The sequence below is a fragment of the Budorcas taxicolor genome, chromosome 20 (assembly GCF_023091745.1).
Source record: "Budorcas taxicolor isolate Tak-1 chromosome 20, Takin1.1, whole genome shotgun sequence".
Taxonomy (NCBI): Eukaryota; Metazoa; Chordata; class Mammalia; order Artiodactyla; family Bovidae; genus Budorcas; species Budorcas taxicolor.
Window position 1 is genome coordinate 61,481,343 of NC_068929.1, and position 19,425 is coordinate 61,500,767.

Here is a 19,425-nt window from a genome sequence, read left to right on the forward strand (position 1 = left end):
CAGCTCTCCTTACTTTCTGCTCCACTTTACTGTGAGCCTAAACTAATCCAAGAAATTAAGTCTATTTTAAAAGTGTATATACAATGGGATATTAGTCATAAAGAAGAATGAAATAATGCCCTTTGCAGCCGCATGGATAGAGCTAGAGATTATCATAGTAACTAAAGTCAGAGAGAAAAAGATAAAAACATATGATATCGCTTCTATGTGGAATCTAAAAAATTATACAAATGAACTTATTTATGAAACAGAAACAAACTCACAGACAGAAAACAAACATGGTTCCCAAGAGGAAAGAGGGTGGGAGAGGGATAAATTAGGAGTTCGGGATTAACAGATACACACTGCTATATATAAAATAGATAACCAACAAGGATTAACTGTACAGCACAGGGAACTATATTCAGTATCTTGTAATAAACAATAATTGGAAAGAATCTGGAAAAGAATATGTTTAACTGAATCACTTAATTACACACCAGAATCTAACCCAGCATTATAAATGACCTATACTGCAATAAAAACTAAATTTAAAAAAATGAGAAGTATATACAGAAAGCTGATCTCCTGCCCAGGCAGTTGCCTGTTCCTAAAGACAGAGGGTGATATTCTGGTGACATTTTTATTTATTTATTTATTTTTGTAGTCAGAAAAATTTATTTATTTATTTATTTTAATTGGAGGCTAATTACTTTACAATATTTTAGTGGTTTTTGCCATACATTGACATGAATCAGCCACAGGTGTACATGTGTCCCCCATCCTGAACACCCCCCCCCCACCTCCCTCCCCATCCCCATTCCTCTGGGTCATCCCAGTGCACCAGCCCTGAGCACCCTGTCTCATGCATCAGGCCTGGAGTGGTGATCTGTTTCATATATGATATTATACATGTTTCAGTGCTATTCTCTCCAATCATCCCACCCTCGCCTTCTCCCACAGAGTCCAACAGACTGTTCTTACATCTGTGTCTCTTTTGCTGTCTCTCATATAGAGTCATCATTACCATCTTTCTAAATTCCATATATATGCCTTAGTATACTATATGGGTGTTTTTCTTTCTGACTTACTTCATTGTGTATAATAGGCTCCAGTTTCATCACCTCATTAGAACTGATTTAAACGCATTCTTTCTAATGACTGAGTAATATTCCATTGTGTATATATACCGCAGCTTTCTTATCCATTCGTCTACCAATGGACATCTAGGTTGCTTCCATGTCCTGGCTATTGTAAACAGTGCTGCGATGAACATTGGGGTACAGGTGACTCTTTCAATTCTGGTTTCCTTTATGTGTATGCCCAGCAGTGGGATTGCTGAGTCGTATGGCAGTTCTATTTCCAGTTTTTTAAGGAATCTCCACACTGTTCTCCATAGTGGCTGTACTAGTTTGCATTCCCACCAACAGTGTAAGAGGGTTCCCTTTTCTCCACACCCTCTCCAGCATTTATTGTTTATAGACTTTTTGATAGAAGCCATCTGGTGACATTTTAAAAACAAAGTTCTTCTACTTAGACATCCCTTCCCACAAGCTCCGATCTAATTTATTCATCTGTGTGCTCAGTCTCGCAGTCTTATCCCACTCTTTGCAACCCTATGGACTATAGCCCATCTAGCTCCTCTGTCCATGGAATTCCCCAGGCAAGAATACTGAAGTGAGTAGCCATTCTCTCCCCCAGAGGATCTTCCAGGCTCAGGGATCAAACTCCAGGCTCTGTGTCTCCTACATTGGCAAGTGGATTCTTTACCACTAGTGCCACCTGGGAGGCCCCAATTTATTCATCTAGTAGGTGGAAAAGTTAGAAACTCAGAGGGGTGGTCCCTCATAGGGGATGGTTAAAACAGAATATTCTATGGCCACATCTCCAGCAAGAATTATTCAAAAACAGTGTATTTAGTTTGAAGATTTTTCTTTTCCTATTTGTCTGCACAAAAATCAGGAATGTATTTCAAATTAAAGTACAGTAAGAATCAGGTGAATAGCATCCACAGATGGTATAAAAATTCCATCAATACCCATTTTCATGACATAGAGTTTACATTATGCTATGAAGGATACATAAATAAGTACAATATTTCACACATACACACACAGGGAAAAAAGGACCCATCACCCACTCCATATAAAGTGGTTGACCCATTTCCAAAATGCCTGTTGCTATTGTGTAGATTCAGCCTGCAAATAAAATTTAACATGTTAACCTTTTAACCAGAACATCTTAGAAATATTTTCTGATATTAACCTAGAACACTTGTTGGGTTTTTTCTATTCCTTTCATAGGAATTTCATAGGTGATAGCGGGCAGCTATCTCCCCCACAAGAAGATATTTCAAACTGAAGCTAATATGGATAAAAATGAAAATAAATAACCTCTATCAAATTACAGTGAGACTTACCTTATAAGCTGCTTAGCGTTCCTATGGAAACACAACCTGCTGCCTTTTATTGTGGGAGAGGAGACGAAGTTTCTAATGCTGTTTGTGGGACTCTTCCCTCCACAGGCCTTGAACCGGGGGATCGCTGCTGTCAAGGAAGATGCAGTGGAGATGCTGGCCAGCTATGGGCTGGCGTACTCCTTAATGAAGTTCTTCACAGGGCCCATGAGTGACTTCAAGAACGTGGGCCTGGTGTTTGTGAACAGCAAGCGGGACAGGACCAAAGCTGTCCTGTGCATGGTGGTGGCCGGCGCCATTGCTGCCGTCTTCCACACCCTCATAGGTAAGACTGTCAGTCGTCCCTTAAGAATCCAGCTTTGCCAGTTCCCTATTCCTCTTAATCTATTTGGGCCTTCTCTGGTGGCTCAGATGGTAAAGCGTCCGCCTGCAATGCAGGAGACCCGGGTTCGATTCCTGGGTCGGGAAGATCCCCTGGAGAAGGAAATGGCAATCCACTCCAGCATTCTTGCCTGGAAAAGCCCATGGACAGAGGAGCCTGATAGGTTACAGTCCATGGGGTCACAAAGAATCAGACACGACTGAGCGACTTCACTTAATCTATTTACGTGTATTTATTGTAGTAAGTGATTTCTTCTGTAATTATTAAGTATTATGAGAATTTTAAGGGCTGGGAGGAGTGGAGTTGGTACTTCTAGGACAAAAAAAAGAGACGTCCTTTCTCTAGGAAACTGTATGTCTCTGGTTCCCAAACCCTGTGTCAGAGAGGGAGGAGTTTCATTAATATGTGATCAGACTCAGGACTTCCCTGGTGGCTCAGACGGTAAAGTGTCTGTCTACAGTGCCAGAGACCCAGGTTCAATTCCTGGGTCGGGAAAATCTGGAGAAGGAAATGGGAACCCACTCCAGTATTCTTCCCTGGAAAATCCCATCGATGGAGGAGCCTGATAGACTACAGTCCACGGGGTCACAAAGAGTTGGACATGACTGAGCGACTTCACTCACTTTTGGTAAGGCTTCCCTGCTAGCTAGAATCCATCTCAATGGAGAAGACCAGGGTTCGATCCCTGGTTAGGGAAGATCTCCTGGAGAAGGGAATGGCTACCCACTCCATATTCTTGCCTGGAGAATCCCATGGACAGAGGAGCCTGGCAGGCTACAGTCCTTGAGGTCAAAGAGTCAGACATGACTGAGAAACTAAACACAATACACACACACACACAAGGAATAAAAAGTCAGGTGCTTTTGTTAGACAGACGTTACTTAACCTGTTTTTTCAAATTAAAGTGTAGTCAATTTACAATATTGTGTTAGTTTCAGGTGTACAGCACACTGATTCAGCTATATATATAACTTTTTCAGGTTCTTTTCTGTTATAGTTCATTACAAGATATTACACTAGAGTTCCCTGTGCTATACAGTAGGACTTTGGTGCTTATCTACTTTATCAGTCTCACTTAATCTTCAGAATAAAAACAGAATGAGCATTATTTAGGATTAATGCTTATCAGCAGTGAAAACAAATGCGATTGTCTTCTGTTTTAAAATTGTCTCATTTTAGGACCTCATGCTTCTATTTTAGATGAGACTCAACACTCTGGGCATAACATTCTTTGCATCAAACAAGAAAATTAGGTCACACAGAGTGATTGACCAGTGGTTGGAAAGCCCCTTCCTTTAGAGTCAGAGCTCTACTTCTGCTGCCTTCAGGATAGTGATAAAAACCCTTAAGGGCAAGATTTCAGAGCCTATAGACTTCAGAACAGCTCAGCTTACCTGGCATAAAAGTTGAATGACCCACCTACTGAACCCAGTTACATGAAGCCCATGAACAACCCTTCACAAACCCGTTATGTGACTTCAGCTTGGCCCTGGTTGCCTGAGAACCATGAATGTCTGTGGTGAATGAAGAGCCAGGAGACTAACCCACACCATTTCACATGTACTCAGGTGTCAGCTCAAGTTTACTCATGCAATTGTGAATCTGGAAGTAAACAGAGCAAGCTCTTTGTGGGTTTCCTTTTTAATAGAGCATAGGATTTTGTGCTAAGAACAATGAGGACCAGAAGATGCTTCCCATGGGCCAAATATCCAGACCAAGTATTGCTGTTGATCATTTTCATTTGGACTGAGAGCTTCAGGGCATGGGGTGGAGAGGAGATGCCTTTCTTGCCCTCAACTTACACCCTGAATACTGAGCTCTCTACTGAGCTTTAAAGGAAACTTCAGCAACAAGAATTCATCTGGGCCATTTTCATAGATGGCACAGTAGCTCAGTCAGTAAAGAATCTGCCTGCAGTGCAGGAGGCCTGGGTTCAAGCCCTGGGTCAGGAGGATCCCGTGGAGAAGAAATGGCAACCCACCGCAGTATTCTTGCCTGGGAAGTCCCATGGGCAGAGGAGCCTGGTGGGCTCCAGTCCACGGGGTTGCAAGAGTCAGACACGGTTTAATGACTTAGCTACCACCACCACCATGTGTAAAATGACATACATGAAATGAGCGGGTCTAAATAAGTTTTTGCTTAAAAAAGGAAGACAAATTCGTTCCTTTTTATAAAAGTCCTTCCAAATAAACCCAACATTTCCTGTTTTATGAGGGAATGAGACTTTGGGACACACAGCTAATTACTAGCTGTCTGTAATTAAGGAAAACTTGAGTTTTCTGTGTTATTGACACTGTTGGGAGGAACAATTTGGTCACTGAAATAAAAATTGAAGTCATTTTCTAATTTAAATCCAAGTTTTTCAACTTTAAGACGGAATCCTAAAATCTTAAATTTGAACCAAAATGGTTCTACCTCCAGATATTTAACAATTGTTTTTATCACTGTTGGTATTTTTACAATTACTATATAGCATTCCCCCCCCGAAACAAATGCTTTCCACAGTCACTACAGAAGCACATATCAATTTCTTTCAAACATTTACAACTCAAAATTTAATGATTTTTCCACCTGTAGTATATTGGTCTTATTTCAATTTTCTAAGTGTTTAATTCTTCTCTTGCCTTGTCTGCTGCCTCAGGCATATTTGCTCATCTTCTTGTCTCCTTTTTTTTTTTTTTTAAAGTATCCTGTAAGCCTTTCTGGGGCTTCCCTGGTGGCTCAGGAGTAAAGAATTGCCTGCAATGCAGGAGACACAGGAGATGAGGGTTCAATCCCTGGATGGGGAAGATCCCCTGGAGGAGAGCATGGCAGCCCACTCCAGTATTCTTGGCAGGTAGATCCCATGGACAGAGGAGCCTGGCAGCATACTGTCCATGGGGTTGCAAAGAGTTGGACACAACTGAAGTGACTGGGCACTCAAGCTTTACTGTCCTCAGATCTTGCCAATGGTTTCCCAGAAGCTTGACCACAGGCTCCAGATAGGATGTTGATCTCTTTGCTACCTTTTCTAACATAATTTTCTCGTCATCAATAAACATCCACCCATTTAGTTTCTACGTTACAATGTGTCGCCTACACTAGACACTAAAACCCATTTATCACATCTTAGTCATGCTAAAAACAGCTACTTATATCTCTACTTGAACAGTTAGTTCTTGGATGTCTATGCTTGGGACAAGGAAACAGTGATAAATAAAACAGAAAAGCAAATATTCCAGATATATTTGACTTGAGAACCCATCATCTGCTCTCAGGCAGTCTTCTAATTGTATTTGCTTGGCCTGAGAGTGAAACAAGTATGTATTTAGCTCAGTCAGTAAAGACTCTGCCTGCAATGCAGGAGACCCAGGTTCAGTCCCTGGGTCGGGAGGATCCCCTGGAGAAGGAAATGGCAACCCACTCCAGTATTCTTGCCTGGAAAATCACATGGACAGAGGAGCCTGGCGGGCTACAGTCCATGGGTCACAAGAGTCGGACATGACTGAGCAACTCAACGGGAGGAGCTCCTCAGTAAGGCTTAGAGTCAGTACAAGAAGCAAGGTGTTACCAGTTCACCAGCTCGACTCACAGAGAAACCAGAGTGATCTAGGCTAGAAACCTAGTTTCTTTATATTCCTTTGTTTCAGGTGAAACCAGTCTTATTGCCTCAAACGTTCCTTTTTAGGTGCTATTTCCCTATCTCCTTAATGGATTTATTTCTTTTATCAAGACCTTCTAACTTTTTCATAGCATTTGTGTAAGGACATTTGAGAGAAGAGGGGAGGAAGAGACTCTTTCTCTTAGGGATGTGCTCCGAAAAGCTCAGGAGGCGGGTCATCTTCTGTTGTTCTTCAGCCACTCAGTCGTGTCCCACTCTGTGTGCCCCCATGGACTGCAGCACACCAGGCTTCCCTGTCCTTCACTATCCCCCAGAGTTTGCTCTAACTCATTTCTGTTGAATTGGTGATGCCATCCAACCATCTCATCCTCTGTTGCCTGCTTCTCCTCCTGCCGTCAATCTTTCCCAGCATCAAGAGCTTTTCCAGTGAGTCAGCTCTTCACATCAGGGAGCCAAAGGACCGGAGCTCCGGCTTCAGTATCAGTCCTTCCAATGAGTATTCAGGCTTGATTGGTTTGATCTCCTTGCAGTCCAAGGGACTCGGTCATCTTCTAACTGGCTCTGAAAGCATGAGTTGTATTTCAGCCCGCGCAGTGTTCAGTTGCTTTAGTCGTGTCCGACTCTTTGCGACCATGTGGATGTAGCCCACCACGTTCCTGTCCTTGGGATTCTCCAGGCAAGAATACTAGTGTGGGTTATTACCATGCCCTCCTCCAGGAATCAAACCTGCATCTCTTACGTCTCCTGGGTTGGCACGCAGGATCTTTACCACTACTGACATGTGCGGATCACACGTCCCTTTCTAATTTTCCCTTATCTTTGATACAAGATGGACTGGTGAGTTTGACCCAAGGCTCTAAATGACTCTTTTGCCTCGCTGCACAAGATTACAAATGGTGACTCTTCTTATCTGTTATGTTTCCTTAATTCCATCCAACCTCAGGCTGTGGCTTTACCACCACCACCCTGTTGGGCAGGGTTTTTTTTTTTTTTTTTTTTTTTTCAGTTTAATGGCCAACTCCTTGATTTCTTTTTGCTTTGTTTCCTAATTTACCTGTTTCTTCATTTTATTCTTTACCATCGTAGTTACTTTTCCCAGCAAGATGTCATCTGTAGTTTTAATGAATATACTTCTTTATTCAAACACATTTATAGATAAAATTCAACCATTTTCCCTTATGATATTATTAGCACTCTTGTTAATTCTAAGGAGACACACCACTAGTATTAGTAGAGCTAATCTTCCTGCTTTTAACTTGAGGGGCTTTGACTAAAGGAGAGTGAGAATAAGAATTGCCCTTTGTTTAACTCACTTTTAATATAACCCAATCCCTGTCTGTCCTATCAGCAGTCCAACAAATTGCTTACTGAACAAATAGTATGTGCATGTCGTTCAAGTCCTACTAATGATAAGCTGGATACAGAAGTGAGAGAAATACAAAACAGATGGTGGCCAGATACACCCTTCTTCTCAAGGAGAAGTAGTTAATGGGAAAGTGTGCCTGTTCAGCATGGATTTCTAGAAGCAAAAGCTATTTTCAGCCTGTGAAAACATTTATGATACTGTAATATGTAGCATTTATTTTTCTCTTTCTGACTTAAACTTCACTCTGTATGACAGTCTCTGAAGCTATCCACATTCTCAGCAAATAGCATAATTCCGTCCTTTTTATGGCTGAGTGATACCCCCTTGTGTATGCACCACGTCATCTCATTCTTTCGTCTGTTGGTGGGCATTTAGTTTGCTTCCATGTCCTGCCTATCGTAAATAGTGCTGCAGTGAACACTGGGATGCATGTATCTTTCTAAATTATAGTTTTTTCCAGGTATTTGCCCAGGAGTGGGATTGCTGGATCATTTGGGAAATTGGGATTGACATATATATGTATGGGGCTTCCCTGGTGGCTCAGAGGGTAAAGCATCTGCCTGCAATGCAGGAGACCTGGGTTCGATCCCTGGGTCAGGAGGATCCCCTGGAGAAGGAAATGGCAACCCACTCCAATTCTCTTCCCTGGAAAATCCCATGGACAGAGAAGCTTGGTAGACTACACTCCATGGGATCACAAAGAGTCAGACATGACTGAGCGACTTCACTTTATATATGTATATGTATACTATATGTATACATACATACTACTATATACATATACATATATACTACTATGTATAAAATAGATGACTGATGAGAACCTACTGTGAAATAAATATTTTTAAAAAGAAAAGTGAGATGGTAGAAGTAAACCAGAGTCAAAGTTGGAGGAGTCAAAATTGGATTTGAGCGAGCCCAGTGACAGTGGAGAAGGCAAGAGAAGGGGCTGTTGGGTGGGGCGGGGGGAAGATGTGGGAGGCACACAGCCACCACACATTTATAAATCAGGGACAATAAAGCAGGAAAAAGAGTTCAGTATTGAATGTCACAAGTACCAGGAGGATGTCTGATGCTCGGGTTGGGGCAGGTAACCTAGCACAGGAGATGTGCAGCCTGAGACTATGGAAGAGCCCGTTAGACAACACAGATGGCAAAGTGGGAGGAAGAGAGAAAGGGAAGAAGAGCAGGCAAGGGCCAAGCAGAAAGAGGACCAGCAGAGAGGGCATTAGGCACTTAGCCCTACAGCTGTTCCTGGGTCCCTTGGAGAGCCTTTGATACCAGTGGGCATTTTTTTTGTTACATCTCAGTGACAACTATATAAAATAAAGCAGATTTATCCTAATGTTCATATCAGTTCAACTCAGTCACTCAGTTGTGTCCAACTCTTTCGACCCAATGGACTGCTGCACACCAGGCTTCCCTGTCCTTCACCATCTCCCAGAGCTTGCTCAAACTCATGTCCATCAAGTTAGTGATGCCATCCAACCATCTCATCCTCTGTTGTCCCCTTCTCCTCCTGCCCTCAATCTTTCCCAGCATCAGGGTCTTTTCCAATGAGTCAGCTCTTTGCATCAGGTGGCCAAAGTATTAGAGTTTCAGCTTCAGCATCAGTGCTACCAATGAACACCCAGGACTGATCTCCTTTAGGATGGACTGGTTGGATCTCCTTGCAGTCCAAGGGACTCTCAGGAATCTTCTCCAACACCACAGTTCAAAAGCATCAATTCTTTGGCACTCAGCCTTCACAGTCCAACTCTCACATCCATACATGACTACTGGAAAAACCAAAACTTTGACTAGACAGACCTTTGTTGGCAAAGTAATGTCTCTACTTTTTAATGTGCTGTCTAAGTTGGTCATAGCTTTCTTCCAAGGAGCAAGCGTCTTTTAATTTCATGGCTACAGTCACTATCTGCAGTGATTTTGGAGCCCAGAAAAGTAGTCTTTCACTGTTTCCATTGTTTCCCCATCTATTTGCCATGAAGTGATAGGACCAGATGCCATGATCTTAGTTTTCTGAATGTTGAGCTTTAAGCCAACTTTTTCACTCTCCTTTTTCACTTTCATCAAAAAGCTCTTTAGTTCCTCTTCACTTTCTGCCATAAGGGTGATGTCATCTGCATATCCGAGGTTATTGATATTTCTCCCAGCAATCTTGATTCCAGCTTGTGTTTCATCCAGCCCAGCGTTTCTCATGATATACTGTGCATATAAGTTAAATAAGCAGGGTGACAATATACAGCCTTGTTGTACTCCTTTCCCAATTTGGAACCAGTCTGTTGTTCCATGTCCAGTTCTAACTATTGCTTCTAGACCTGCATACAGATTTCTCAGGAGGCAGGTCAGGTGATCTGGTATTCCTGTCTCTTTAAGAATTTTCCACAGTTTGTTGTGATCCACAGAGTCAAAGGCTTTGGCATAGTCAATAAAACAGAAGTAGATATTTCTCTGAAACTCTCTTTCTTTCTTGATGATCCAACAGATGTTCATATAAGTATGTTTAATACAAGGCAGATCTATATGTTCTGCTTACTGCTTTATAACCTTATGGTCGCTAAAGAAATTTTTATTGCTTAGAAAAGTTGAATATATTTTGTCATTCTGCATAGTCTCTTGGTTATAAACTAATGCCTTAGCTAAGTACTCTGAGATTTTTTCTTTCCAAAGATTGTGTATTTCCCATTGGAGAAATCATAATTCCCAGAATGATCTCTTAGAGTTTTTTCCCCCCAATTTGGATGAACTTTGACATTTCAAACTTTTCAGTATCTACTAGTCATCTACCAGTTCCTGCAGGATATTCTTACTTGGAAGAGATTTCAAATGTGAGCATCTCCAGCATTGAGCAACCCAGTTTCAGATGTCTCTCCTTTCCTTCACTTACCTGGTATTATACCTGGACATCCACTGGAGGGTTACAGTAAGATATTATAGACTTAGGTCAGAGAGGACCCAAAACTCCTTTGTAGGGTCATCCTTTGTAGGGTTTTTGTGTTTGTCCCAGTAAAAGAGAGATCTTTCACTAGGTCCTTTTTATTACATTTGCTTATTACATTTTAAATAAGGTTTTTTCCCTTGTGTGTTTCATATTCATTTTCTCTGATTTCTTATTCTTTTTGGACCCAGCTGGTAAGCCAAATCTTTTCCCATCCTTGAGAGTTTTGCACATGGTTGTGGCTTTTCCCTGACATGACTGGGGTGATTCTCACTGACCAGACAGGCACTTCCCCAGGAATTTGTGGGGAAGATGCTGAGGAAGAGATGGTTCCAGAAAATTTCCTGCCCCAAACCTTACAGAATTAGTCAGGGGAGTAGACACTTGGAACTTGTTGAACTGACGGACTTGAAATCGAGAAATCCACTGGCCGAAAAGTTGATGTCTAGTCTATGTACACCTGTGGCCTGGCTCAAGACACCCAAATTGCAGGAGCCTTGAAAGTATTCCTGGCTTTTTGTTCTTGTCATCTGTTGGGCAACTGCCAGTAAGTGTCCCTTTTAAACTAAATTATGGGCTTCTCTGGTGTCTCAGACTGTAAAGAATCCACCTGCCATGCAGGAGACCGATGTTCAGTCCCTGGGTCGGGAAGATCCCCTGGAGAAAGAAATGGCAACTCAATCCAGTATTCTTGCCTAGAGAATTCCATGGACAGAGGAGCCTGGCAATCTACAGCCCATGGGGGTCCCAAAGAGTTGGACGCGACTGAGCGACTAAATTGTAGTCGCTACTCTAGTCATGAACTCATCTATGAGACCCCATTTTATAAAAATGCAAGTCATGAGATTTGCCAGCCCCAGACCTTAATTTAACCCAGGGGTCAGGTATTTTCCTGTTTCTCCCTGTTTATCTATAAAAGAAAGGAAAATTTGCCAACCTTGTGCTCGGTTTCATTGGGTCCAAGTCAACTTCACATGCGTCGAAATTATAGTATGGCCTGGCCTCCTAATTCACACAGAGGTAGAAACCACTGCTGTGGATTTGTTTATTTCTTTCCACACTTATTCCTTCCAGTGATCTGCAAGGCCTCTTCCATGCCACAGAGGAGTCCAGGCAATCTGCAGAGCTCAGAGGAACAAAACTTGTATAGTCTCCTGTGCTTCTACAGTTTTTCAAGAGATCTGTTTGTCCTTGTTCCCTTGTCAACAAAGCTGTCCATTATTCATGGATTATAAACCAATCCTGTAAAGAGTAAATTGGGACAACTGGATATCATTTAAACCAGCAAGGGCACTAGGGATGGACAGGCAGGTCTGTATAGTCTCAGGATTTATTGCCATGTGGCAATCACCTCCGTACTCACTAACTCACAAGACAAGCTTTCATTCTTGCTCACTAGATCATAGGTCAGTGGGGCGGCTGTTTTGCACTTGGCCGTGTTTATGCCTCTGTGGTCAGCTGAATCCAAAGGAGACTCTGCTGGTCTTGGTGGGCTCACCAGGTTCTGTCAGGTGGCAGTAGGCTGGTCCAGATGGCTCTGTGGACCGCTGAGCTCTGTTCCACATCGCCTCTCATCCTCCTCCACCAGCCTGAGCTTGCTTAAACAGCTGTGCCAGTACCTCCAGTGATGGATAGAGACACACAGGGTCTCTTGGGCCAAGAATCAGATGCGGCTCAACTTCACTGCCACTGCACACTTATGCCCAGGACAAGTCACAGGCCAGCCCAGGTTCCAGGAGTAGGGAAACTGACTCCAGCTTTTGACAGGAGGAACTACAAAATCACATGCAGGGTAGGGACGTAAGGAGGAGAGGAGAGTTGAGGACACTAGCCATCAGCCTACTCTACTTACTTCTTGGTGGGATTATGGATTCATGCATTTATTCCATCCATAGATACTGAACACCTGCTATGTGGAAAATATTGGCCTACATCCTGGGATTTCAGACATAAGGCTTGTTCTCTAGGAAGAAGCAGAAATCATGCAATAAATTATTACGTTACCCACTCAATCAAGTCTTTTTTTATTGAGGTATTATGGCTAAACTAGAAAATAATCCACCTGGACTGTGGGAAACCTGGGTTTGATCCTTGGGTTGGGAAGATCCCCTAGAGAAGGGAAAGGCTATTCACTCCAGTATTCTGGCCTGGAGAATTCCATGGGCTGTATAGTCCATGGAGTCACAGAGTCGGACATAACTGAGTGACTTTCACCTCACTTCATTAGTTTCAAGTGTACAGGAAGGTGAATGCTGTACATATATATTGTTTTTCAGACTCTTTTCCAGTATAGGTTATTATAATAGTTTCCTATACTATAATATATATTATATGTTATCATTTGTATTATGTGCTATAATATGTAGCATATATATAATGTATATAATTATGACCCTGATGCTGGGAAAGATTGAAGGCAAGAGGAGAAGGGGACAACAGAAGATGAGACGGTTGGGTGGCACCACCAACTTAATGGACATGAGTTTGAGCAAACTTTGGGGGATGGTGAAGGACAGGGAAGGCTGGTGTGCTGCAGTCCATAGGGTTGCAAAGAGTCAGACACAGCTTAGCAACTGAACAACAGCAACAAGGGTTCCCAAATTTGCGTCTCAGAAATGCACATATTAACCTTTCCCTAAAATGGGAGGAAGGCTTTTTCGTCAACTCCCATTAGAAAATTTTAGGTAATGAGACTTGTTTTGATTAATACCAATATTTCATGGCATTTTGCAACAAGCACTGGTTACTCTGGATGAACAAGTTTGAGAACCACTGATTCTGGCAGGGTCCACCACTCCAGTGGGCTGAACTAGGAGGAGCTAGGGATTTGAATGACAGCCCCTCCTGTTTCCTGTTTCTGCAACTCAAATACCTGTAAATAGGTCAAGTCCATGTCCTTTTGCTGCAGCCAGGCCATGAAATCCATGTACATCTATTCAAAAGCCTCGCTTAATTTCTCTTTCTAATGTTCTACTTTTCATAAGGAGTATAGACTATTTCAGAACAGTCTTAGTAAGGCCGTTTATAAAAGTTGAAGGTTACTAAATGTCATGAAGGCAGCTAGCCTGGTAATTATAGACTCGATGCAAAGCACTTTAAACAAATTACCCCTAGCCTCCAGCTCCAGGCAGAAACAGCTCTGGGACACAGAGGGGAGGGTGAGGGGATATTAGGTGAAAAACAGCTGCTGGAATTGAACATTCCCAACTCCCAGGGTGGAAACTACCTTTGTAGTTATAATCAGACTTCTACCACAGAGGGGAGGAGTAAAAGGAAGGAAGAAAAACAGGAAGAAAATCTTCTTTCCGTGGCCTCCAGAATTTTCCTCTAGTAGCTAAAAGAGGACAGGAAGTAAAAAGAAGCAAAAGCATCCTTAGGCCCATTGGTCTCAAAGTACCCTGGCACCTGGGGAGCCCGGAGCTGCAGTCTGAACAAAACAAGGAGGCGGGGGACATCCTGGCAGAATCAGAGCTTTGGCTGAGCTCAGCACCCAGCAGTCCTACAGACCCTCTTCAACTTTAAATGTTTGCTCTTCATTGCTCTGTGTAAAGGCACTGTTTTAATGTTTTAGTTCAAATATTCTAATAAATCGGTATACTTAGGTATGGGCTTCCCAGGCAGCTCAGATGGTAAAGAATCTGCCTGCCATGCAGGAGACCTGGGTTCGATCCCTGAGTCGGGAAGATGTCATGGGAGAAGGAAACAGCAACTCACTCCAGTATTCTTGCCTGGGAAATCCCACAGATACAGGAGCCTGGCGGTCGACAGACTATGGGGTCGCAAAAGAGTCGGACACGAATTAGCAACTAAACAGCAACAGTGGCAATACTTAGGTATATTCATAGAGGTAGAGAAACTGACTTATACTGACCCCTATACACTCAGGAGATCCAACCAGTCCATTCTGAAGGAGATCGACCCTGGGATTTCTTTGGAAGGAATGATGCTAAAGCTGAAGCTCCAGTACTTTGGCCACCTCATGTGAAGAGCTGACTCATTGGAAAAGACTCTGATGCTGGGAGGGATTGGGGGCAGGAGGAGAAGGGGACGACCGAGGATGAGATGGCTGGATGGCATCACAGACTCGATGGACATGAGTCTGAGTGAACTCCGGGAGATGGTGATGAACAGGGAGGCCTGGCGTGCTGCGATTCATGGGGTTGCAAAGAGTCAGACACAACTGAGCGACTGAACTGAACTGAACTGAACTATACACTCAGACCACATGAGCCAACTGCACGCCCTGCTCGCAGCTTCTCAAACTCACACAACCTTTCTTTTCTGGCTGCTATCCTAGAGTCTCATGGAAAAAGAATTCTCTCTAGAAGCCACCTGTATGAGTTTGCTAGGTCTATCCTAGCAAAGCACCACAAACGGCAGAAGTGCGTAGTCTCACAGTCTGGAGGCTGGAAGATCGAGGCGGTGGTGGTGAGGTTGGTTCCTTTGAAGGCCATGACCGAGAACCTGTCCCAGGCCCCTCTCCAGCTTCTGGGGTTCTGTGATATGTAGTGTCCTTTGGCTTGAGAAGGCATCCCCCTGATCCTCCCTTGATGGTCTCATGAGGTTGTCCTGTTGCACATTTCTATAGGTCTCCAAATTCCCCGTTTAGAAGGGTACCAGTTGCCTTGGCTTGGAAGCCCACTGTCCTCCAGTGTCACCCTGCACATGTGTGCTTGGTCGCTCAGTCATGTCCAGCTCTTCAATCCCATGGACTGTATCCCATGAGGCTTCTCTATCCATGGGATTTTCCAGGGCAGAATACTGGAGTGGGTTTCCATTTCCTTTTCCAGGGGATCTTCCCCACCCAGGGATTGAACCGAGTCTCCTGCTTAAAGGCGAATTCTTTACCACCAGGAGGCCCCAGGGTGCCCCGACCTTCACTAATTATACCTTCAATGATCCTGATCCCAAATAAGGTCACCTTCTGAGGTCCTAAGGGCTAGGAGTCAACAAATGAATTGTGAGGGGACAGAGGTCAGCCCACACATCCCCCTCTGAATCTCAGCCTTTCTCCAGTCAGGTCCACTCAGCTGGCATTTATATCAGCTCTAGCCTTTGCCAGGGAACTTCAGTTCCTGAGCTATTCATAGCCAGCCCTGGGCTCCTGGACTTGGCATGGCTCTGTCTGCCCAGCGTGGCTGCCTTTCCCATTGGCAGCTGCCTCTGCCAGGAGGTGGCAAGGGGGCAGGATCAGGACATCTCTCTGGGGATCTCCACACAATGAACTTGACTGACAATGAAAAGCATGTACAGATCAACAGCAGCCATGATTTCCAAGTCTCAGCACTCACAGTAAGCTGTGTGTGTGGCTCAGTAACATCTGCATCCCAGCTTCGGGTTTCAGCGGCTCATCTCAGATCTGAATGCACTTCTCACCTTGCTGCAAAGTGGGGCTGGAGGACTCCCTCCCTGCCTCAAAGGGTCAGATCACCTTCTGATCCAAGCAGGACATCACAGCTGCCCCCCTGGTCCCTGGTCATAACTAATCCCACTTCTCCCTTCTTTGCTCTTTCTGCCAAGTGCCAGCCTCCCTCCTGGGTTTCCCTTCCTGTTGCCTCAGTGGCTCTGCTGGCCCCACCAGCTCCACACCTGACACCTGGGCTCACCTGGCGGTTCGCCTTTTGATTTCCACCTCTGCTCCTCCTGGGAGGATTCAGATCTCCCCTCCTACATTTGCCTCCCTCAGCAGCCCTGTTTTCTGTCTGACTCAGTCATCTATTCCCCTGCCTCTTGAAATCGCTTACTCATACATCACTCCCACTGGGATTCCCATTTGTGCATTTAAATATCTTTGTTTTCATCCTGAAGAGCATGCTTAATTCAACGTTCTCATAATTCCAGGCAAATCCCAACAAAAGATGGAGGATTGTTTCTTTTTACCAATTAATATGGTAATAAACCCACAAAGAGTCAGAAACAGTTCAGCGACTGAACAACGACAATAACAAATGGTAACAAACCGTCCCCCACACTTTAAAATGGAGGAAGGGATTCTGATTGTTTCACAAAAAAGTAAGAGGGACATTTGACCTCCTTTCTGATTTCAAAGCAGCTTCTGCGCTTCTCAAGTACATAAATATTCATATTAATGAAAGAGTGAACACAGCAGGAACACTACTATTAGAGCACTATGTAAAACCCTATGAAAACACAAAGATTATTGTTTTCCTGCATGGTCTAAACTTTGTATCAGTGAGGTAGGAAACAGTCGATATTTTATTTAACCTTACTAAAATGTCAGGGGGCTTCCCTGGTGGCTCAGACGGTAGAGAATCTGCCTGTGATGCACGAGACCCAGGTTCAGTCCCTGGGTTGGGAAGAGCCCCTGGGGAAGGGAACGGCTACCCACTCCAGCATTCTTCCGCTTTCTAGGTGGCTCAGATGGTAAAGAATCTGCCTACAATGTGGGAGACCCAGGTTCAGTCCCTGGGTTGGGAAGAGCCCCTGGGGAAGGGAATGGCTACCCACTCCAACATTCTTCCGCTTTCTAGGTGGCTCAGATGGTAAAGAATCTGCCTACAATGTGGGAGACCTGGGTTTGATCCCTGGGTTGGGAAGAGCCCCTGGAGAAGGGAATGGCTACCCAGTGCAGTATTCTTGCCTGGAGAATCCCATGGACAGAAAAGCCTGGAGACCCACAGTCCATGGGGTCACAAAGAGTCGTAGACAAATAACATACACACAAACGCACACACACACACACACACACACAGCAATGTCAGAGTGCTTAGTTCATACATTATGGAATGTTTCTCTTTCTACCTTTCTCACCCTTTGGCACGTACACATTCATTCAGCCTTTGTTGGTTAAAGCCCATTATGTTCTAGTTACACACTGGTCCCAAATCCTCACATTGGAGGGACTTGGAAAGCACAGAGACAGCATTTTTCCACTGGGCAAACTATACCCACAGTTTCCATCCCCCACAATTTTTGCCTTCCTTGGAAAAATGAAACAAAAGGAATTACAAACAGTGACTAGCTACCTTTAAATTTCTATTAAAAAGCCCCGTTTTGTTGAATCCCTGTGTTGTACACCTGGAACTAGCATAATACTGTAGATCCATTAAACTTATTAAAGAAAAAAGAAAAGGCATATTAACACATAGGAATTTTCTCTTAGTAAATAATTAAGAATACCAACAGACATGGAGGGCTTCCTTGGTGGCTTAGTGGTGAAGAATCCCCCTGCCAGTGCAGGAGAGGCAGGTTTGATCCCTGGAGAAGGAAATGGCGACCCACTCCAGTATTCTTGCCTGGGAAATTCCATGAACAGAGAAGTTTGCTGGGCTACAGTCCATGGGGTGGCAAAACAGACACAACTTAGCAACTAAACAACAACTACATGGGCATTGAGCTTTCAAACTAGCCATCAAGCATTCTTTTATAATATCAAAAGAATGGAAACAACCTAAATATGTAATACTTGGAGACTGAGCAAGTGATACTCAATAAACCAGCAAAAAGGAATTCAGTACAACCAATCAAATATAAAGCATGTTAGGGAAAGATGTTTATGGGTCACGAAAGAGTATGTAAGTAGTATGATGCCATTTTTATGTTAAAACACCCACACACTCCACCACAAAACACCCGTAAAACAACTGGATGATTAGCGCCCGGAGTGTCGACTGTGACCCCTTCTGGGCAGAAGGATGGATGAGATTGTAGATGATTTTCATCCTTTTGCTTATCTAGATTTTTCTACCAGATTTATATATATATAATCTTTAAAACTGTTTTTAAACTTTTGAGATAAAAAGCTTATGAGGATAACTTTTTCTAAATATTGCCGTGCATTTTTTTTGCAGCATATAGTGACTTAGGCTACTATATCATCAATAAATTGCACCATGTGGATGAGTCGGTGGGGAACAAAACAAGAAGGGCCTTCCTGTATCTCGCTGCCTTCCCTTTTATGGATGCAATGGTGAGTACGGAAGATCGTTAGCATTTTTTTTTTAATTATGGTAAAAAAAATATATAACCTAAAACTTACCATTTTAACCATTTTTATGTGTGCAGTTCAATGGCATGTAGTATAGTCACATTGTTGTGAATCTTCAGAACTCTTTTCATCCTGGGATACTGACTCTATTCCTGTTAAATACTAACTCCCCATCCACCCCTCCCCCAGCCTCTGGCAACCCGGAAATGGAAATAGGTCCACTTACTCCCTACAATAGATCCACTTACTCCTTGGCAGGAAAGTTATGACCAGCCTAGACAGCATGTTAGAAAGCAGAGACATTACTTTGCCAACAAAGGTCAGTCTTGTCAAGGCTATGGTTTTTCCAGTAGTCATGTATGGGTGTGAGAGTTGGACTATAAAGAAAGCTGAGTGCCGAAGAATTGATGCTTTTGAACTGTGGTGTTGGAAAAGACTCTTGAGAGTCCTTTGGACTGCAAGGAGATCCAACCAGTCTATCCTAAAGGAGATCAGTCCTGAGCGTTCATTAGAAGGACTGATGTTGAAGCTGAAACTCCAATACTTTGGCCACCTGATGCAAAGAGCTGACTCATTGGAAAAGACCCTGATGCTGGGAAGGATTGAGGGCAGGAGGAGAAGGGGACGACAGAGGATGAGATGGTTGCTTGGCATCACTGACTCAATGGACATGAGTTTGAGCAAACTCCGGGAGTTGGTGATGGACAGGGAGGCCTTGCGTGCTGCGGTCCATGGGGTCACAAAGAGTCAAACATGACTGAGCAACTGAACTGAACTGAACTCCCTACAAAATGA

At 43.6% G+C, this 19,425-nt stretch overlaps 1 protein-coding gene across 1 annotated transcript in view; it reads left to right on the top strand.

Annotated features, from left to right (window-relative positions):
• ANKH (ANKH inorganic pyrophosphate transport regulator) overlaps positions 1–19,425 on the top strand; it is a 167,934-nt gene that overhangs the window by 92,143 nt on the left and 56,366 nt on the right. The window contains exons 2-3 of the mRNA XM_052659052.1: positions 2,504–2,720; positions 18,494–18,612. Of these exons, the coding sequence (XP_052515012.1) occupies positions 2,504–2,720; positions 18,494–18,612 (336 nt within the window). The remainder of the gene's footprint in view (positions 1–2,503; positions 2,721–18,493; positions 18,613–19,425) is intronic.